This window comes from Sphaerodactylus townsendi, linkage group LG13 (assembly GCF_021028975.2).
Source record: "Sphaerodactylus townsendi isolate TG3544 linkage group LG13, MPM_Stown_v2.3, whole genome shotgun sequence".
In the NCBI taxonomy this organism is placed as follows: domain Eukaryota; kingdom Metazoa; phylum Chordata; class Lepidosauria; order Squamata; family Sphaerodactylidae; genus Sphaerodactylus; species Sphaerodactylus townsendi.
The window spans coordinates 57,295,088-57,317,203 of record NC_059437.1 but is presented as its reverse complement, the minus strand read 5'-3'; the positions used below and the strand labels follow the sequence as shown (position 1 = coordinate 57,317,203).

The window sequence follows — 22,116 nt, the reverse complement described above, 5'->3', positions numbered from 1 at the left end:
CCACCTCTGATCAAAGAGGCTATGACGGTTTTTGAAACTATGCAAAAAAAACCTCCCTCCCAACTCTGCTTGCCTGCTGGGGGCAGAAAACAAAACGGAGGGAGGGAGGGAGGGAGGGAGGGAGGGAGGGAGGGAGGGAGGGAGGGAGGAAGGAAGGAAGGAAGGAAGGAAGGAAGGAAGGAAGGAAGGAAGGAAGGAAGGAAGGAAGGAAGGAAGGAAGGAAGGAAGGAAGGAAGGAAGGAAGGAAGGAAGGAAGGAAGGAAGGAAGGAAGGAAGGAAGGAAGGAAGGAAGGAAGGAAGGAAGGAAGGAAGGAAGGAAGGAGCCATGCAAGCAAGAAGTGAGAGAGGTGCGACGGGTGATCTAAGATGGGCCCTGCCAACTGGGCAATTAGGACTGATATGCAGTGCTTGTGAGGAGTGGGGAGGTCCCGCCCTCCCGCCAGCCTTTCCAGTCCCTCTACCCATCATGCCAAAACCTTCCTTCTGCTCCCACAGGGCCAGACGTGAGGAGATGGCCATGCTGATGCTGACGCCGTGAGTGCGGTGGAGGAGGGAGAGCTCGAGGAAGGGACGATGAGGGACAGCGACCTGCAACAAGACCAGAGAGAGAGTGAAGCGTTGCAGTCAAGACATCTACAGATGCCCCTCCCCATTTGGGTTCAGAACACCACTGAAGGGGAAAGGCAGGCTATTCCCCCCCTGCCCCCCTGCAGCTATTTTGCCACATCAAAACAGTGCTGAGGGGGAGTTATTTTCCCAATGTTGCTGCTCCACACGGACCAGCTCCTGTGTAAAGATGCCAGCCCCCAGATGGGACCTGAAGATCCCCTGGAATTACGGCTCATATCCAGACGGCAGAGTATCAGTTCCCCTGGAGGAGACGGCTGCTTTGGAGGAGGGACTCCTTGGCCCTGTCCCCCACTGAGATCACCACCCTCCCAGGCTCCAACCCCAAACCTGGCAACCCAACCCCTGTGTCATATTGGCATTAGACAATGAGCAGGGGAAGAGACGGGGGCATTTCTTCCCACTGGGGGGGGGGGGTAGGGGTCTTCTGAGTCCATCTGCCCTCACCTTCATTTTTCAAAAGCCAACCCTTTAAAAGACCCAAATGTTTAGCTTGGCCGATTTAAGCCAGTTCAAAGCACATCCCCTGAGGCCAACTTCTGTCTCCAAATGGCCCCGACTTTGAAGCATGTGTCTTGCTGTGGGAGGCCCTGGGCGGCGTCCAACCCTGGTGCACACTCTGGGGAGGGTGGCACAAGAGACACAAACTCACCAGGCCTCCAGGCACTCCAAAGCCCCAGGCAGAATTGCCCCTCAATGCCCCCAGTCTCTTCCCAGACCAAGACGCCTGCAAACCAGTTCCCAGCAGAGCACGAGACGCAACCCGGTGCCCTTTCCCTGGTGACATTCTAGGACTCCGGTATCCATGTCTGCCTGCAGCCACCTGGCACCTTGACAGCACACATACCTCGGCGGTGTGGTCACCGTACTGTACACTGAGCAGGCCAGGGGGGGGGGGGGCGCTGAAGGCACCTTGCTCGCTGGCTTCCAGGGGCCCAGCAGCTATTCCTGGAACACCTTGAAGCTGCCAATCCCTGCCACGGACAAGGACGGAAGAGGCTTTCAAAGGCCCTCCCCATTCAAGAGCAGGCAGCGTCTCCAGTGGGGAGGGCAGGTTTACAAAGACGCATGCTTTGGGGAGGGGAACACGTTTACTTGATGATGCCTCTGGACCCCACGCTCCTCAGGGGAGGCGGGCCCTCAGGCCTGGAGCCAGAAAATGTCCTTGGGGAGGGGGGCAAACAAGTACTTATTTTCTTTATTATTTATTTATTTGTGCTTTATTATTTAGCTATTTTATTACTTGAGACTCAACGTGTAGAGATAGTATTAAGCAGTTTAATTATATACCATGAGGGATCTCATAAGCAATGCAATACAGCTAGGATTACAAGAATTAGAAAAGTGCAAAAAAAGGTTCAGGCACCTTATGTCTCTCTCTCTCTCTCTCTCTCTCACACACACACACACACACACACACACACACACACACACGCGCGCGCGCGCAATTGAAATCAGCCCTCCTCAGCCCTGCTAATTCTGCTTCCAGCCAACTGCATGGAAAATTCATACTGGGAAGACTATGAGAGAATTCTTTGCACCCTCTTATCTCCGTTCCTTCCTTTTTTGACATAGAGAATTTACACTTGAAAGACTCCTGATGAGTTCCACACCAACCCCAATGCTGATTGAAGGGGCAGGAGAAACGATGGAGGGGCTCAGCCCCTTCTTGCACCCCCCTGGCTGTGGGCCTCCTGGCCCATCACTTCCTTGGCCCACAGAGACTCCTGCAGGAGCCCAGCCAGAGGCTCCAGAGCAGGCCCCGATTCATCTGCCAGCATCTCAGATTCCCTGGAGAGCTGCTGGTATCACACCCGGTTCTGGGCTCAATGGACCAACGATCCAGGTCAGGAAAAGGTCTTTTCAGGTGCTCAGTCAAGGAATTACTGGGGATGCCCCCAACCCCTCCAGCCCAGCCTGCCAAGGGAGCCCCCCCTGAGCTCTGATTTGCTAGAGTGGGGGGAGTATCCCCATCTAAGCTGCCAGCCTCCAGGTGCAGCCTGGAGAGCTCCGAGAATTACAACTGGTTTCACATTGGGGGGGGGGGGAGGTTCTATGAATACGTCCTGGTCAAGCCACTCCCCTCCACAAACCCCATCCTGCTCAGGCTCCACCCCCCACCCCCCACATTGCCAGGACCCTCCCAGCCTGGAGTTGGCACCACTCACCCCCACAGACTACAGAGGGCACAGCTCTCTGACCAGAGGTGCCAACCTCCAGGTGGTGGCTGGAGACCTCCTGCTATTGCAGCTGATCTCCAAGTGACAGAGTTCAGTTCACCCAGAGTAGGTGGCTGCTTTAGAGGGGGCATGCCCCACTGATGACCCTCCCCTCCCCAAACCCCATCTTCCTCGGGGTCCACCTCTAAAACCGCCAGGTATTTCTCAGCCCGGATCTGGCCACCCTATTTCTGATCCACACAAAGCCCTGGGAAGGCCAGAAATGTAATATGCCTCATTTGCCTTCTAGACAGGTTGAGTGACGCAAAGGGAGGGAGGGAGGGAGAGGAACCGCTAGAAATGTTCCATGTGCCCCCCAAGCCTTATTTGGACAAAGACCATCCAGCAACAGGGCAGCGCTATCAAGGGCTGGGAGAAGCTGGAGATAAGCAACAGGCCCACACCAAGCACATGAGCCAATCCCCCCCTTCCCCACAGCTGTTCACACTCACAAACGCCCCGGGAAGGTGTTGGCCCTCCTCACACAAAGGTCTTGGGAGCAGCTCCCCTTTCATGGGGTCCACAAAGCCGCAGGGCCTTGAAAACACCCCAGCATCACCAAGAGACCCTCGACAGGACTGCAGAGCGCTCCTTCTGCGTCTGTCTCTGCGCACCACTTCAGCCTTTAAAGAAACTTGGTGGACCTCAAGAAGACGGAGACCTTTTAAAGGGCCATGAAATCCACTGAGAGGACTCACTTGTTTATTTATTTCAGTGGGTATATGTATTTTTATCCAGCCCTAGCCCCAAAGGTCTTAGGGTGGGTCACAAGACTCATAAAAGACATTAAACCCGATAATCTACAAACAATCACAATCTATAACAATAAAACCTGTTTTTAAAATTCATAACACCTCTTGAAATCCATGAGCAGAGCAGCTTTAGCAAAGGCTGGCAGAGCGGCGGGGTTAGGGTTAAAGCTCCAGCTGGAGAAAACCTTTGTGACTCTCGAACATCACCTCTGGGAAAGCAGATGTGGCCGGTGCCTGAAACCTCTCAGAAGAACCTCTCTGAGCCAGAAAGCAACCAAACATGAAATGTTTTAGATGGTCAGTAGCTCTCGTCAAAGTGAAAGCCAAAAGAGTTACCATCTAAAAGCGTGCTACAGTGTCCCGAATGGATAGATAGCTTTCTCTTCCACCTCAGCAGGAGCAGTGAGAGGAGCAGGATGGACTCCCAAGGGCGACCATACATGATGCTAGGAAGGAACTTCCTTGTCTTGTAGCTTTTGGCCAGGGAGGCACAAACCACAAAGGACTAAATCTTTACCTTGGGGGGCTCCATTTCGACCAGGTGTCAAAGTGCAATGGAAGAAGTCCCAGATCTGAGAACTAAGTTAATGGAGACTTCAAAAGTTACCAACATCACTAGAGTTCAGGGCTAGACAATGGCTGGTTTCCACCTTTTCTTTGTACCTTTGCTCAGCCTGATACTTGTGTACTCTCTTGATTTTATTAAACTTTTTTACATTTTGAATGCTCAAAGCCTGATCTCTGTGGACACACCATGTCTACTGGCTCTTGCTAGTCAAAGAGCGGTAAAGGGGAAAGACTGCTGGTAAACTCATCTTCCCTGGAGTGCAACAGCTCAAAATGGTCACAGTGCAATTGCCTGTCCCCAGCTTGTGGGAAAGAAGTGGGCAACAAGGCTGGGCTAGAGAGAGCCTCTAAATGGTAACACAGACACGTCGTGCTAAACGTGCAAATCCATTTAGGTAGCAAGAGATATTAGCGTATTTTCTGCCAGTGATGGTGGCGACACAATTTGATGTTGGTCGACATCACAGATGAGATCCAGATCTCACCACAGCACTTGACATGGTCGACTACAATTTTTTGGCCCACCCCCCTACCAATGCTGGGATCCAGGGTACAGCCTTAAAACGGCGGCCTCGTTTCTCCAGGGCAGGGGACGACAGCTGGTGACACATGGCAGGGAGGTGTCTCAGAGGCATCCACTTGTCTGTGGCGTGCCACAAAGGGCTGTCCCCTCTCCAGTGCTGTCCAACATCTGCCCGTGGCCCCTGGCCCAGCTTGTTCGGAGCTTTGGGCTGAGTTGTCTCCAATAGGCTGATGACACTCAGCTTGGTTTGTTGATGGAGGGCCCTTCGGCCACTGCTCCAGATGTTTTGGCACAGCATTTGGAGACCTGGCTGGATGGCTGGTTGGAAAAGAGAAGATGAAAGCTAAGTCCATCAAAGGCTGAGGTCCTGGGGCTGGGTCGGGGCTTCCAACTGCTGAGATCTGGCAATGCAGCATTCCATCCACCCACTTCTGTTAAAAGCCTGGGTAGAACTCTGGAGTCCTCCTTAGCTATGGAGGACCAAGTCACCAACAAGGCGAGGATCACCTCCTACCATACTTGACAGAGCAGGCAGCTGGCCCCTTATCTATCCCACCCTGACTTAGCCACCACGCTCCATGCAACCGTCACCTCCAAGCTAGACTACTGTAACTCACTCTGGGTGGGCCTGCCTTTGAGACTGGAAACTAGCACTGGTCTAGAACGTGGCTGATAGACTCCTCACTGGTACATCAGTGAGAGAGAGCATACAATGCCTGCGCTTTGGCAGCTGCCCTGGCTGCCACTGGAAGGTCCAAGGTTCTGGTTATAACCTTGAAGGTCCTGGGTGGTCTGGGATCATCATCTCTGCGGGACCATATTGCCTGTAGAGGGCACTCGGGTCCTCCCATAAGAACCTTCCGGTAGCCCCTGGCCCAGGGAGGTGTGACTGGCCTCGACTAGAGTGAGGGCTTTTTCTACCCTGGCTCCGGCCTGGTGGGATGCTCTGTCAGCTGACACCAGGGCCCTGCGGGGCCTTACTCAATTCCACAGTCAGTGCCTGTAGGACAGAGAGGTTCCGCCAGGCCTTGGGTTGAGGCCACTCATGTGTCCTGATATCATCACCCGGCCTCCCTTCGATCAGGAGTGCATGGCTACCCAGTACTGCCCCTCTAGACTCAGCCTATGCTGGAGACCTGAGCTGGTCCGGAGGGTTTTCATGGGCTCACATTTGTTTGTTCTCCATTTTGTTAGTGAGTTTTTAGGTATAGTGAATTTTATGTATTCATAACATTGTTTTAAAATGTCTGTACACCACCCTGAGCCCGACTTCAGTCGGGAAGGGCAGGATATAAATTTAATACAATAAATAAAATAAAGTAGCCCTCTGGGAGTTCAGGAAAGGGGCATCGGGCGGAAGCCAAGGACAGCCACGGGTTGTTCCCAGGAGCCAGGAGAACAGGGCTTGCGAGTCTGTTCCTTCACAGAGGCGCTTTTGGAAATTGTTCCTTTCCTCTGGGCTCCCCCTACACACAAAAAGGATCTCCATTTGTCACCCGTGCTGTGAATATAGAACTATGTACAGCAACGGAGCATGCACACTGACATTAAGTGAATACTTTTATCCACTGTCCACCATTTCCCCAGCTCCTCTCCACCCATGCGACCAGAATGCTTTTTTGGACTTTTCTTTTAAAATCAGAAAATAACACCTGGCTAAGGTGCTCTATGTCCATGATCCACTATCTCCTCTGAATTCTTAGTTTGCATGCCGGTAGCATGACCCCCACAGCAAGAACCGACGTACTTGCTTCTTCAGCGCACCCCCACCCCCCAGGGGTACCAGCTCCTTCTGCCCTCTTCTGCCTGGTGCCTCAACTCTGTGCCCAGGAAAGGCCGAGCACAGGTGGACCCCCCCCAGCCCCCTCACACCAGAGTGACCAGAAGCAGCCAGCCAGCCCCTGAGGCTCAAGTCCCCCAGAAGCACAGATGCCAGCCAGGCAGACGGCCACGTGCCCTTCTTCACAAGCCCCCCCCCCCCCCCCCCCCAGTCCTTCTGAATGAGACGTGGCTGTCAGTTCCAGGGCCTTTCCCAGAAGGCAACGTAGCAGGGCTACAAGGAAGCCGTGGCCAGTCCACGGGACTTCTGTGCTCTCCTTGACAGGACTGAGGTCGTATCCAGGTTCTGCTTGGAAGGTGCTTCTACTCCTGGTGGCGCAGGTGGAGCGAAGTCATTTCTGCCCAATGGGAGCATTCACAGATGAAGCCCCTCCTCCGCCCGTTGTCTCCTCAGAGCACACCGAAGCTTGACTGAGCCTTAATGCTTCCTGGGGACTCTTCCCTTATTTCAAATAAAGAACATGGCTACCGCTGCCAAAGTATCCTGTTTTGGCTTCACTGCCTCCAGCTAGTGAGGGAGAAGACCTTGCCCCTGCACCCGCTCCTCCTGGCCCCTGACCGGTTGCTGTCTTCTAGGACAGGCCCTGGGAGCGGTCCTGCAGGAGAGGGCCTCTTTCCTGCCCCATAGCCATGTCCTTCACCTCTCTTGGCTCGGTTTCCAGTGGCGTTAAGAGCACTGTCCTCTGCGGAGGGGAAACGAAGGAACCGAGCACTGAGGAACCTGGTGTGGTTTGTCCTTCCCGACCTGGTCAGTTTCAGCAGAAAGCAGGCTGGGGGTGTGGGGTGTGGGAGGAGTTTCCTTTCAGGGAGGAGAGATGGTCCCTCTGGCGCTGCATCTCCATGGCAGGAGGAACTCTGCTTTCAAGAAGGGGAAGAATAGGAAGGTCCACAATTCCAGGCTCTCTGCTGAAAACAAGGACTGGCAACATGACTGCAAGATCAACATTTCAGACCCTCAGTATGCGGCAGCACACGTTTTGTGCATTCCAAAGAGTGTTCACAGCCACACAGTTCAGAGGAACAAGAGACCTCTTATCTTCCAGGTGGGTCTCAGGTTATGAACAGATTCTCAGCCTGAACACTAAAATCAGGCACTTGTCCACTCAAGGGGTTTTGCCCAGCTCTGTCACTGGTAGGGTCAGACTACAGGATCTCAGATGAGCCTTTCTGGTCTTATGATGGTGCGCAAAGGGGTTGGGAACATCCATTTGACACAGGAAGGACTTGGTTCTTTTTCACCACTCTCTTATCTTGTTTTTTTCCAGGGTGGGTTTATGAAGTTTTATGTTGGACACCAATGTAATTTTGTTAATTTGCTGTTTTAATGGGGTTTTAATGTAATTGTTGTTTTATTGTGCTGTTCACCGCCCAGAGCCCTTCGGGGGAGGGGCGGTATATAAAATCAATTATAAATAAATAAATAAATGTTCTGGTGATGAAAGTGTGGGAATTTACGGGGGTGGGGGTCTCTCAACCACGAGAGGCCAGCAGAACAAGACGCTGGGACACAAACATGGCCCAGCTCTGAACAGGTGAGAGTGGCTCAAACAGAGTCGCTCTCCAGAAATATTCCTTTGGCAGCGTCTCAGCAGGTGGACACACGAATTAGGAGCTCAAAGGATCTGTTTGTCGCGGCTCAAGCCATGTTATGCCCCCCCCCCTTTCCCCGCAAAATGCTCCCGGCAGCAGCCGCCGAACGGACCTGACAGTCAGTGAATGTGGACACGATTCCCTTGTGCCCCCACAGCCCCCCCCCCCCCCGCGCCCCAGGCAAGTTTTTCAGGCCACGAAGTCCTTCAGTGAAAGCCCTTTGGCTACTTCCGTCTCGTTCCCCGGCCCAGCCCCGGCCCTCGGCCGCCGGACTTCTCGGGAAGGGCCCAGGACTGGAACACCCCCCCCCCCCGCCCCGCGCCGGCTCCTTCCCAGGAGCGTGAGGACACCGGCGACCCAGCGGGCCCGTCCGCAGAACCACCTGCGGGCTTCTCAAGCACCCCCCCCTCCCCAGAAGACCAAGGAGCCCCCCTGACCCCGGAGCCTAAAAATAGCCCCCCGCCTGGCAGCACCCAAAGCGGCTCCCTGGGGAGCCCACAGAGGCCCCTCCCTCCTGATGCGCCCCCAATTCCGCCGCCCCCCCCGCTTCTCTACCTCCTCCTGCTCTCCGGGCAGTGCCGCGACGACGGGACGGGACGGGAGCCTTCCTGCCTTGCTTGCTTGCTGGGCGACACCCCCGCTCCCGGGGCAGCTGCCGGCTCCTCTCCTCGCCACGCCAGGACCCCCCTCCCCTACCCCTCCCCCCCCCCAGGAGGGCAGCAGCTGCGCCAGGAGGGAGAGAGGCGCGTCACGGCTAAAAATACCGGCCGGCCTCAGCCCGAGACGGAGCGGGCAGCTGGGCCAAGGGGCGGGGGGAGGGAGGGCAGGCGGACGGGCGGGGAGCCCCCACCCACACCCCCACCCCCTCCCCCTCCAGGGCACAGCTCGGGGCCGGCCCAGCACGCGCCGCACACACAGCCCCGGCCAGCCGCGGGGCCAGCGGGAAGCCAAGCACAACGCCGCGCTCGCCGGGCGGGACCCCCGCGCCCCCCCCCCGCCCCGCCGGCTCCATCCTGGGGGGGGGGGGGGGGCTGGAACCTCCGCGCCAGACAGAGCGGCCAGGGCAGGCAGCAGCTGAGGGGCCGGAAGACAGCCCGGGGCCCCCGCTGCCTGGTCTGGGACTCGTCTTCTTGCTCTGCCTCGGGACGCCCCGAGTTCCGCTCCGAGGAGGCGTTTCAGCAAATGCAGCCTGCGCCCCGCTTGGCACGTCGGCTCTCCTCTTGGCTCTCCTCCTGCGGGACTTCCAGGACAACTTTAAGGGGATTGAAATATTCCCGCCCAGCTTTTTCTCGGCCAAGGAGGACTCAAAGAACCCCCCCTCCCCCCGGGGAGCGGACTGGCCCGAAGCAACAACGCAGCTCCAGCCCCTGCGCAGGGCAGGGCCGGGGGCCTCACTCAGGACTGGGGGCGTCCAGCTCTGCGCCTGCATCAGATTCGGCTGGCCAGGGGGCTCCCTCCTCCCCCTGCCACCTGAGGGGTGGGCTGGAGATTCAGGGGCCTGCGGTCATGGCTGGCATCACGTGAGACTCCCGGCCTTGGCGCTCCTGACTGCCCGGGTGCGGGGGGGGGGGGGCTTTTGTTCAACTATTGCCTACCACGATGGCCCCACGGCCCGTTGGGATCACCCAGGCTGAGGCGTTTGGCTTGTGAAGAAGGACAGCTGCCCCCCTCGCCCCTCCAGGGCCCTCGATGCCGCCCCCTGCCCGGCCCTGCTCTTCACTCAACTCTTCCGCTTTTCTGCCTCCGCAGCAAAAACCCCCAGCGCCGCCGGAGGAGGAGGGGGGGCTGGCAGCTGCCCCTGCCAGTCTGGCTTTTGCAATACAGCTGTGGCCCCGCCCACTCGCTGGACAAGCCCAGCCCACTCCTGTTCCTGAGCCTCCCATGGCACTTTGACCCACTCCTTCTGGCAAGTTCTCAAAGGCACTGGTGACTGGGACCCGCACTCCCTTGTCCAGCCGGCTGGATCTGGGATCCTGCTGTGGCACTGGATGTGTCACGGTGACACTTGTGCTTGGCCTCATCTCTCTTTTTACACTTCCGGTTGGCTCTACAACCCTAATCCTACAGCACACTTTATTGTATTGCCTGCCTGTATGCTGTGAGCACTTCACCCGCCACTTCCTGGGCGTCATCAGCAGACCATTCAGTGCACAAGGGGGGGGGGGGGCAAGACTTCCACTTGGCACCCGGCAGCTCTCAAAGTCATGCTATACACACGCACGCGCGCACACACACACACCCAAGCGCCCCAGCCCTGCTGGCGACTTTGAGCTGGAGACCTGGAGGGCCGGGTCCTCAGTCTATGGGTCACTCTCGCTGGGCCATCATGCTCCATCCCAGCCTGCCCATCCAGTTCACCCGCAAGGGCAAAAAAAGGGGCTCAAAGCAGCCAGGACTTCCAGGACGCTTGAATCAGGGCCCTGCAGGGAGGGAGGGAGGGAGGGTGCGTGAATCCTGTTCTTTCAGGCGGTTTCCATGAACTCAACGACCCCTCCCCCCAATGCCAATGGCACCAAAAGCAGCTGGGGAAGGGGGGGGGCTTGGGGGAAGGGGGAGTGCCACAGCCCCATTATAAATCCTGCCCCCCACCGGTCCCAGTTCCCAGTGACAAATGCTCCGGTTCCACCTCATGCATCTGGGCCTCCAGGGAGCCAAACTTGTGGGTAGAAGCGCAGTGGGCCGAAGACCGGAGGAGCCCAGGAAACCCCCTGCAGGCGGGTCTGATGAAAAGCACTGGGGGCACTCTGGAATCGCCAGAATATCTTATCTCAGAGAGGGTCTCGTGTCTGACACCGGGGCTGGGAGGGCCCCCCAGGGTCAGGCCCCGATCTTCAAGTCAGTGTTTGGACCCAGGGGGAAGGAGGAGGGGTGTGTGCGGGGGTGCTTTTCCACTCCCCATGTGACATTTGACCCTGCATGTTGCCCTGGGCACCACGCCCCACCGGGACGTTGAGGGTGGGCAGCCCAGAAACCCTCCTCTTGGGATTTTGGAGACTGTTACGTGGAGGGTGGTGGTCTCCGCAGAGTCCGAGAGCACCCCTGAGAGCACCGTGCTGGTTGTCTCTTGCCCCCTCAGCCACAGGCAGCATCCCGCCCAGCTCTGCCACCCGTACCTTGAGATCATCCCCTCAGATAATAAGCCAGTGGCCCCACAGCCTTAAAAATAGCCCAGTGTCGTCACCTTTCCACAGAGAGCAGGAAGCCTGCCCAGCCCAGAAGCGCCAGAGTGTCAGGGACGGCCCCTAGCTGATTGAGATGTATTCCGACCTCAACGAAATCACTACAAGGTTGTTGGGGTGAGCCAGCTTAACCCAGCAGAGCCTCAGACAGAGCACAGGGATGCCGGCGCCATCTGTTGCCCTCTGGGCAGGTGAGCTCACCTGTCACAAGACCCCCATGACTCACGGTCATGGGATGCCCTGGACAAAGGGTACATACCCCCAGGTATGGATTAGGCCCAGACAGGAACGTTTCCTCCCGCACGTACGCAGCCCCCATGAGTCATGTACTGTACAGTATTCTCCCGCTCTCCCGCCCTCTTGGAAAACCCTAATAAAAGGTGCCAGGGACCAGAACTCGGCAGATTAGCTAGATTGCCCTGCCGCTGGCTTCTCTCCACCGGACCCTGATATCGCTGTGTCCCGCCTCATTCCTTGCGACGAACGTAACGACTTCACAAGGTATATGTAACCAGCCTGCTATATGTTACCACTGCTGTAATGGGACATTTTTTCTTTGATCTTTTCTTTATGGCTCCATATGCAAATGGATTACTAGGCATACCCCTCACACTTCTGCTCCCAGGGGAAACGGGATGTTTCTGTTGTCCCATGGGGGCAGGAGGCCAGGTGGGGAATCCAACCCGGTCCCCCAGATTACAGTCTGCTGCTCTAAACCACCGCACCACGCTGGGGATGCTGCTGGAGCAGGGGGAGGTGGGGTGGGAGCCAGGAAGGAACAAGCACAGCCAAGCCCCCGCCCACACCCCACCCCCACAAAGCCAACACTAGAACCCTCCTTCCATTGCTCTCCTTTCATTAAGGGCCGCCATTCAAGACGGTATAGTCGCCTCCCCTCCCAGAAAGTCTTGTCTATTGGCAAGGTTCAGAAACCCAAACTCACCTTAACCAGGGAGAGAGAACGCACAGACTGCAAAGACACAGGCAGTTTGGGTAGCCCCTTCTGACCGCCGGCCAACACTGGAGTCTCCAGCGGGAGACGTCCCTGCACTTCCGACGAGGTCCCCAGAAGACGGCACCAGGCCCCGCCTCCTGCCTGCAGTGCAGAGTGATCCCCCTGGAGTCCTCTGAAAAGCTCAGCCACTCCAGCTGGCAACTTCATGGTTCCTTCCAACCCCCCCAAATGCCTCTGCAACTCAGGCGAGGGCCAGAAAACTAAAAGCCAAGAACTGCATCCAGGCAACACCTCCTTCTGTTCCGACCACCCCAAGGACACGGGGCCTCGGGCAGCCTTGCAAGGTGGCCAGCAGTATCAGGCCAGACTTGACACAGTCCTAAGGAGGGGGAGGCGGGGTCATGAATCCATGTGGCCTTAACAGTTTCAGAGGGGAGCTGTGTGGGTCTGCACGGCTAGATTCCAGTCCTCGGGGATCAAGATCTCCAGGGCATAGGCCTTCAAGAGGCAAAGCTCCCTTCAGAAGGGATCTCACCGCGCTGACTCTCAGCAGCCCATACCCGGAAACTTCTGTTGGCTTCTATGATCTCAGCACATCCCCTCGTGCCAGGGGAGGGGGGGGGACTTCCAGCAGGTGCAGGAGAGGAACGTCTCAGGGGGCTGCCGATGGAGGCCCTTAACAGCCACAGGCAACAAAAGATTCACCTCCGCAGCAACGAGTCCCTCCAGTTTCAAGCCCACAGGGCCAGAAGGCAAAGAAAGGCCGGAAGGGTCAGGCGCAGATAGATGGTGTTTATTTCCATGGTGTCTTTCAGCCAAAGGTTTGCACCTACAGGAGCTCCCATTAGTGACCTTCTCGTACAAATGATCCGTCCAGGGGATTCCCAGCTGAGCGGCCGTCTGGCGTGAAGACCTGCCCTCCAGAAAGCCATCACTGGGGCTTTGTCTCTTATGATGGGGGGGGGGGACTGGGTGCTCCTTTCCCTCCCACTTTGATCCCCCACCCACCCACAGGGATGCCAGTCACAGTAGAGGGGATACCACCTGAGATGTTCTAGACTTCCCTGCTTATCCCTCCTGGCCAGAAATGGGGGGTGGCCTGGAGTCCCAACAGCAAATCTCCAACACACAATTAGCTCCGCCCAGACAGTGCAAACCAGTGCTGGAAAAGAAGCGTGGCCAGGGGGCCGAGGAAAGTGCCCCAGCAGCCCGAAAGCAGTCCTCTGGGGCCAGCATTCAGGTTTCCATGGCATCTTGTTGGGTCACACAGCCGGTCCCCTTTAAACACTCCTCCATACTGGGGTGCTGTGGGGTTTCTGGGCTGTATGGCCATGCTCCAGTAGCATTTTTCTCCTGATGTTTCGCCTGCATCTGTGGAGGTACTGGAGCATACTGCCCAGAAACCCCACAGCACCCCAGTGGTTCCGGCCATGACAGCCTTCGACAAGACTCCTCCATGCCTCAACAAGGCAAAGAAAAAGAAGAGAGAGACTCTCGGTTTCTTTTAATAGAGACAGAACAACAGGCTTGTTACTGGAATGAATTTATGAAAACCAGAATAACGCTTTTGGGTTCCAACCAGAAAAGGACTTGCTGCCACTTAAATAACACATATGCAAGAAAAGGAACATGAAATAAACAGAATAAATGTGTGGATTTGAAATAAATAACAAATCTCTGTCAAAATAGAATTCTTGGGGCTCTGAGATGGCAGTAACCTGACACAATGACAAAAATAAAGCTGTGATTATTACTTTTAACACATTTTTTTTAAAAAAATCAACATAACAAATGTATTGATACACCCAAATATTCAGTAGTGCCTAACTATATAATATTTACATCATGGAATATAATATCAGCAGGCAACCAGCAATAGAAAGAAAACCCTTATGAACTGCAGTGGATCTTTCAAATATACATATTTTTTTCAATATATTTAGATATATTTCCCCCCATCTTTGTACAATGCTAAAAATGTAATAGTGAATACACTTCAAGGTTTTTTAAAATGTACGTGACCAGCAACTTCTTCCTTTCATCAACATCCAAAAGAATTTCAGCAGCACAGTTCAAATATTTTCTCTCTTAAGAACAAGAAGTATGCCATAGATCCAAATGATCGCTATTCCGGAATGTTGCTTCGTCGAGATTGTGTAGAACGAAGGAAATATAAGCTTCAGGCTGCAGTTCACACACCTACAGATTTGGAAGGCATCCATTCCCAGGTGCTAAAGGGACCATTGGAAAGGCCTTGTCCAAAACTCTTTTGTTAACACAGCATCCCAGTCCTAATTTAAGTGCCGCAGCCTTCACAGGCTGTGTGCCAAGCCACAATTTCCCTGTTGCTAGCACCAGATAAAAACTGAAAACGTTATGCTCACAGACAGGACACTGCAAACGTTGCCAATCGGAAATCTGATGCTGCCAATTCCAAACAAAAACCTTCACTGTTGCAGGGCAAGACGTGTACAAAGATATGCAGAACGTTTCTCTGGAATGACTTTGCACATGCACAACGTGGTGCTTTCATGACACTCATCTTAAATTGATGCAAGCTTTGCGCATGCGCAGTAGAGTTTAAAGACAGAGGAAGGAGGTCTGTCCGCATGCTCAGCTGCTACAATGGACGGGGCCAGAGGCTGGGCTTATGGGCACTCCCCCCCCCCATCATCACCTTTGCAGGAGTGTGGGAGGGGACATCTGCCACCCTTTCCCCATCAGTGCATGTTCAGGGGTTCTTGGGCAGAGGGGAGAATGGCAGGCACACAATCCATGCAACCCCCTCCCCCCTCACACAAGAACAGGGGCTTCCGACTTTGTGCCGTCCAGCCCGGCCCAAAGGATACTCCACAGAGCAGCCAGCGACAACCCGAAGGTTCCTTCCTCCAGTGATAAAATCACCACAAGCAGTGAACACGCAACAAGACAGATAAAAATATTAAAATGCTCTTCATTATTATTGCAACATACTTTCTAAACCACCTGAAGGTTTTGCAACGTTGTGCTTTTTGGGACATGAAGGAAATGGCAAGCTCTCTCAGATGGTTTCAGATTCCTGACCTAGAAATATTGCAGGTGAGTAACCTTCCCAAATTAAAAAAAAAAACTTATTTCACCTGGTGGTTGGTGCCATTTTTGGGTCTCTACTTAAATGCTGCTGCTCAACGAGGCAGTTTAATGGTACCTTAGAGGACGCCATAATGTGAACAGAACGACCAGGCCTTGCGCACAATTTATCTTATTTTTGCCTAGCTGTATAATTCCCCTCCCCAATCTTCTGTGGGCCCAAGAAGGCTTTAAACAACCCAGAACCTACAGTAGCAACACCACTGAAAACCTTTTTGCATGACACACTTTGTGTGCACAAGTTATCTTTTTCTTAGCTTTTAACAATCATCCATCTCCGCCCCATCCATCCACACACACACCCAGCTCCAGAGAAAAGTTAGCAGCACTCAAATCCCACTGAAATCAACAGAGTCAAAATTCAAGCAGCCGCAGGGCTCTGCAGATCACAAAGGGACAAACACCCTTCCCACTGGAGCAGGAGAAAATGCCGTTTCTTTGACAGACACACAGCAGTTGAACCAAGACACAGATAAAAGATTCAACACAAGCCTCAGATAAATTGCGACTGCATCCTATAAGGTAACAAATCTGAAATTAAATATAATAAACATTCATATTATTCTTTCTTCCTATTGACAATTCACAAAAAGTGGAAACAAAAAAACCAAACATTTCTATACTACCAAGTATTTTAGCTGCCTCTGAAACAACACAGAAATCTAAATCCAGACTATTTTAAATCATAGCTTACTTCAACGGTTACAAAAAATGAGGTCACTGCGTACAAAAGTACAGTCCGTTCAAGTGTTGGCCCAGCATCATTGTCAAATTAACATTTTCTTCATAAAAGTTCATTCCCTAAGGAAAGCCACACTTCGCAACTTCTAACTGCAGATGGAGCTCCCTCCTCACTAGAACAGGAGCCAACATTACACACACTCAGGATCTTCAGACTTTCAGAAATGGGGCTATTAACGCAGAGGGCTTGTAAAACAACGCTCAGCTAAAATCAACACAAACATAAAAAAAAGTGACACACAGAAAAGATACACGACCCCAACTCCCGGGTGCCAGGAACAAGGGCACACCCAAAGGGCTGCTCCCCTTGTGCCCAGAGGGGGTGCACAGGGCAGCCAAGGACAGCCGAGCGTTGCCTCAAGGAATGGCCAGGAACCGGCCGGGATGAGAGGAGGCCTGGCCCAGGCTGGAGGGATTGGGGTGCCCCTGCCCAGCAGGCCTTCCTAGCAGAGCCTCCAAGAAGAGCAAGTGCGGGAGTTAGGTTTTTAAAGGGCCACCTGGGGGTTCTGCTGTCAATCATACACCAGATGCAAACACCACTCTAGTCCAAGGGCTGCAGGCAGAAAATGCCTTTTGTCACCTTGATGGATGCTTGCAGGACAGCATTCAGGTGTGTCTGAATTCACCTCTACATCCCCAGCAGCCCCAGGCAAGGACAGGAGCATGCGCCCCAATGTGGTGCTTGACACCAACATGTCAGTAGAACTCCATGACAGCAGGGGAGTGTCACGTGCGCACTGAAGCTCTGGCATCGTGCAGAAAGCCCGGGCACAGAACACTGAACTCAGCCAAACTGCAACCGAAGGTGGAACCTGGGCTGTTCGTAAAATCAATAATCTTCATAAAGACCATCCGGAATGTTTCTTTAAGCGCCATTTGCCAAACTCAGGAGGTCAATACAAAATTAAAGTTTTGTCCAACACAAAGGAGGGTGGGACCAGAAGTTCCCTGTGCCGACACTGCTCCAGACACACACACACCCCCGCCCCCGCCATTCTGACCCATGAACATCCACCCTCTCCCAAGACCAGACAAGCCAGGGCAGGACATTCTGATCGCAACTCTGGGCCTGGAGGACCTTCGCTTGCTTAGTTTGAAAGGGCACCATTTTCAAACTCTCTGGGCCACAGAATCAGGGAAGGAACGACCAAGAAAAAGGTGCACCATGCTCGGACTTCACAGACACCCAACATGTAAGTCTCAGTCTCAGAGAGAGAGAGAGAGGGAATCATCATATCCTGCAGAAAAGAGGTTCCCCATCAACATCCGGTTGGTGAAAAGGGGCTGAAAGGTTTCTGCACAAAAAAGGAAGAGAGCCAATTCTTCTTGCAGGATCCCACAAATGGTCGGTGGTGTCCCCCTTCCAGATTACTCCCCAGAAAGGCTCAACACAGATAACCGTGGGGCTGGGGCGGTGGGGGGGGGGCAGCGACTCCAGGGAGACATCCTTTCAGGCTGCCAGCTAGTTGAGCCAAGTCACCCACCAGACACTGGCTGCTTTCAAAGAGTTGCAGGACTGGAAAGGGAAAACAAACTCACTCTGAATTCGCTGCCAGCCTCTCCTTTTTAAAAAGGGGAAACTCCCACAAAACCTGGAGGGGCTGAGTGAGAAGACACAGCCCCCGCCCTCTGGGTCCTTTCTCTGCTGTGTTGGGGTGGGGTGGGGGGGGGGAAGCAAACAGACGGGCCGAGGCCAGCAGCAAAGTACAACAAACCACTCAAAAGGTGACATTTTCTCCACAAAGCAGCAACGGCAGCAGCAGCAGCAGCGATGGTTTCAAACCACAGACACTGACAGTTTATCGACAAAGTGGGACAGCATGAAGAGAGGGGGGAGGGCCAGCAGGAATGGACAAGGGTTTGGGAAAGACCCCCTCCCCCCGAGGTGGGTGGACACAGCAGCCTTGAAAAGCTCTTCTCCGGCCACAGGCGCGAGGGCCCACCTGCCTTCTAGGCACAGCGACGTCATCTGGGAACGGGTGGTCATCATTTCCACGGGCAGGACTGAGAGTGTGCACCTGGGCAGGTGAATTGTGGAACAACAACCCCTTCCACCCCTTCCAGGAGTTTTAGCAAGTTTTAGCCCACTGAGCCACATGGCCACAGGGCACGCAACCCCCCCCCCCCACTCGTCCTTTCTCTGGCCACCACGTCAGCCTCCCGGACCCCTGGAAGAGAGTTCCCAGCATCACCCTGTGCACGAAAGTGCCAGCGCTTCTGACGGCCGTTGGGCGCCCAGCTTCAGAGGCTGCAGAAGGAACTGGGAGAGACCAACACTGTCCGTGCCATCTTCTTTTCCATCGGGGTCCTAAAGGCCGTTGCTGTTTCTGTGGCTCAGGGGCGGCTTAGAGATCTCCACTACCGTGGAACGAGATTTGTTCAGGAACTTTGGTGCTCGCCGCAACAGCCTCTGGGCCTCCATGAAGGCATCGGTCAGTTCCTTCTTCCACTGGACAAGCTCAGGGTCACTCTGGAAGAAAGCACGCAGGAAGAGAACTGTCGTGACGCGGGGGTTTGTATTCTCATCGCATACAGCAGAGATCACAGCTACCCCAAGAACCTTCTCTATCAACCACCTTTTAAAAACCTCTTGCTGGGTGGCATATACTACTAACAGGTCTTTTCTAAAAGTCTAGTGCTGGGAGACTTGGAAGTACCCCAGGACAGAGGGGGCGGCTGCTGCTGCTGCCTTGGTTGGATCTGGGCCGCAGGGAGAGGAAAAGGATCTACAGCACCTGAGTGGGTAAGAGCACCCCCTAGGGATTCCTGGATTCAAATCATGCCCATGCCATAATTACTATTACTGGCCTGCCTCACAAGGCTGCTGTCAGGACTAGTGAAATGCTTTGTCAGGGCTAGTGAAATGCTTTCCTATCCTTTAATTTGCTTTCATCAGCAATTCATTAACTCCTCCAGGGCTGTGTAGGAATTCTGCGGACGGCCAGCAGGAAGAGAAACATCCAGCAATATGCTGCTAGTTTATAGTTGCTGCTGCCTCCTCTCCTCTCCCCCCTCCCCCCCCCCCCCCCCGAAGACTCCTGGCCCCAAGGAGCGCCGGTTACCTCGCACTGCAGCACAAACTGCTTCCCTCCTTTAATCCGGAGCAAGATGCACTTCTTGTCCTTGATGTGCGCCTCTTCCACAGAGACGATCTGCTCCATCGTCAGCAGGTTTTGCTAAGGGAGGGAAACAGACGCAGCCTGAATCCTGGCCCCAGCCAAGCACAACCCACGGGGGGTAGGAGTGGGGTGAAGCAGCGGCCGAAGGAGCTGCACACGAGACGCCACCTAAGACCACTCTTTACGTCCCGCCACAGCGTGACGCCACCGCTACAAAAAAAGGGCATGTTTTGCAAACGGGAATACTGCAGCAGCTCTGCTACACAGGTACTGCCTGTGGGAAGCACACCCGTCCTTGCTTTTACAGTTGTGTGGAATTTGTCCCCTCCCCCCCCCCCAACACATGGGTGGAGCATAAGGAAGTGGAGGAGACGCACAGCATGAGCTTGGGAGGGAGGAGGGCTGGGAGAGAAGGAAGAGGGAGCCCCGCATCTGCCAGGGAAGCTGAAGGCTGGGACTCTGCCCCCCAACCAGGCCCTGTGACCCCCCCCCCCCCCCGAGTTGTGTGTATAGTCCAGTCTGCTGCTTCCCTTAAACACAATGGCTGTCCAACAGCTCTGGCTCATTTCTTCACTACCTACGATGGAATCACAAAGACTGCGTAATATTTATGGGGTAGAGGTGGAAGGTGGGGGTGGGGGGTTCTCACAAGGCAACTTGCAGGAAAGTGGGCCATACAGAACAGAAGGGAAAGAACAGCTCCTTCCCAAACTGCCACGAGCAGCAGCGCAGGGGTCTTCCACCAGCCCCCAGGTGGCCCTGATCCACAGCTGCCCTCCAGGTGTCCCAGAGAGTGGCCTTAGAGAGCATCACGTCCCCAAGGGCTGGCCAAGGCAGACACAGAGGCACCCAACACTCTTCCAGACAGAGGTGTGTTTTATGGGGACCTGGGTCTGCCTGCGAAGGAGCCCTCCGCTGTTTCCCTGGCTGATCAGGCTGCGTCTCTGACTGGAGTGGCTCATGAAGAGACACAAGGGGCAGCCTCTTTGGAGGGCTTCAACTGCTGTATTTGGAGCAGAGGGACGATTTTGTCACACCCAATTTTGCGGGGCAGCAGAATTCGCTGCTCCCAGGACAGCAGCTGTGCCATCCGCAGCAGAAGAGCAGCAGAGACCAAATAAGACCTTTGGGGTCTGGCTAAAATGGAGCCTCGATTCCCAAAGACCTTGTGGGTCTCTACAGAGCTACTAGACTCAACCCGGGACTCTGCCCCCCACCCAGGCTCCCAGGGGGGGCTGCAGAGACGTGACAGGCCAAAGGTACAGCTCAGTTTGAGTCTAGGGGCCCCTGCTATTTTGTTTCACATGGCAAACCAACCCTTCTCGTGTGGCAGGCAGTTTGGGAACGGCTGTGCGAGAGCTTCCGCAGCCTTACCAGTCTGTGCTTTTTTGAATGAGTGCGCCAGGATCGCTAGACGGGGAAAACGACACCATTACCCCACCGTGCCCTCAGGCCTCCTGCCCCCGCTCTGGAGGCGAGCGGTCTCCCCTGCAGGCCCCGGTGACGCAGGGAGAGCCAGGGCTCGCTCCCAAGGCGAGACACCCCCCCCCCCCCGCCGCCGCCTGGCGGGCACGCGGCGCCACTTACCCGCGACTCTCCTTCTCCTCGCCACTCGAGGCGGTTTGGGAAGAGGTAAAAATAGCGCCGCTGCCACTGGGTCAAGAAGGGGTTCCCCAGCTTCAGCATGTAGCCGTGCAGGATGCAGTCCTTCCCCAGAGCGTAATCTTTTGGGAGAGGGGGAAAAAACATGAATGAGAGCAGCTGGGACGGCTCAGCGGACTCCATGGCAGAACGCGAGCAAAAGAAGGTCCCACGAGGGGATCGTGCCCCACCTGTCGCCATCGGGAGGGGCACAACAGAGGGGATAAAGGAAGATTGACAAGCGGGGGGGCCGGCAACAGAGTCCAAGCTGACCTGGGGATCAAGGGCACCAAGGGCGGGAGGGGGAAGGGGTTAAAGGTGCAGGCAGGTCCCAATAGACTCCTTCAACTGGCCTTTATTAGGCATATTAGTGAAAATAAACAAAATACAGGACAGAGCAGGTGTTAAAACAGGACATAGAACTGGACAAAGCACGTAAGGTTGGTGCAGAAGAGGTGACCGGGCTTCCGTTATGTCTTTGACTTGAGCACTTCTAATAAAAGTTCAGCGGTTTTTCCAGTTATCTTGGTGTCGCTGTTATTCAGTCAGGTGAACAGTCTTTGTAGGCTCCGAACGACTTTTTTTATTCTCTAGAGCTGGGACAAAGTAATGTAAACACCAGCCAGGAGGGGACTGCTCCCAACCAGATCCCTTCAGAGAAACTGAGAAGCTGCAACGGGAAAGCCTGAAGCAACCACAACCCACATGCACACCAACGCCCCTCCTGCTGGGACCTTCCTCTCTTCCCCCGGACAGAGCACGCCCTCCCTGTGTGGACGGGGCCTGATCCCACCCGCCACTCACCTTCCTCGTGCCCCAGCTGCTTGTTCTTGGCTCGCTTCCGGGCTTCGATCTTGTCCGTGTCGGCATTCACAGCCTCAAACACCGTCTCAGCCACTTCCTGCTGCCACCGCTCTGAGATGACCAGGGGGAAGTTCTTGTACAGCTCTTGGTCACTGTCCAGCAACTGGGGAGGGGAGGGGAGGAGTCGGGTGCCGGCTGGGCAGACAAGGACCAGACCCCGACACAACTGGGGACATCACGTTGGACGAGCAAGCAAGGAAAGGTCTCCTATGCTGCAGGGGGGCTGGGCCGTGTCCCAACAAAGTCTTTCCCAAGCCCACCCAACCATTCGCACTGGCACAGCGGCATGCAAGGGGGTCAGACAGCAGCTCAGCACCCGTGGCAGGCTGCTGCTGCCGCTGCTGAATTTGAGGGCCTTTGTGGGGGGGGGG

The 22,116-nt window shown here is 55.0% G+C and overlaps 2 protein-coding genes across 2 annotated transcripts in view; both read right to left on the bottom strand.

Annotated features, from left to right (window-relative positions):
• MYO18B (myosin XVIIIB) overlaps positions 1–8,767 on the bottom strand; it is a 108,106-nt gene extending 99,339 nt beyond the window's left edge. The window contains exons 1-2 of the mRNA XM_048513886.1: positions 8,673–8,767; positions 481–588 (exon numbers count right to left, since the gene is read on the bottom strand). Coding sequence (XP_048369843.1) covers positions 481–519 — 39 coding nt within the window. The 5' untranslated portion in view covers positions 520–588; positions 8,673–8,767. The remainder of the gene's footprint in view (positions 1–480; positions 589–8,672) is intronic.
• A 4,973-nt stretch (positions 8,768–13,740) lies between these two features.
• The window catches only part of GRK3 (G protein-coupled receptor kinase 3), a 45,018-nt gene continuing 36,642 nt past the window's right edge, over positions 13,741–22,116 (bottom strand). Inside the window, 4 exon segments of the mRNA XM_048514031.1 lie at positions 13,741–18,591; positions 19,184–19,297; positions 20,828–20,964; positions 21,686–21,848. Coding sequence (XP_048369988.1) covers positions 18,430–18,591; positions 19,184–19,297; positions 20,828–20,964; positions 21,686–21,848 — 576 coding nt within the window. The 3' untranslated portion in view covers positions 13,741–18,429.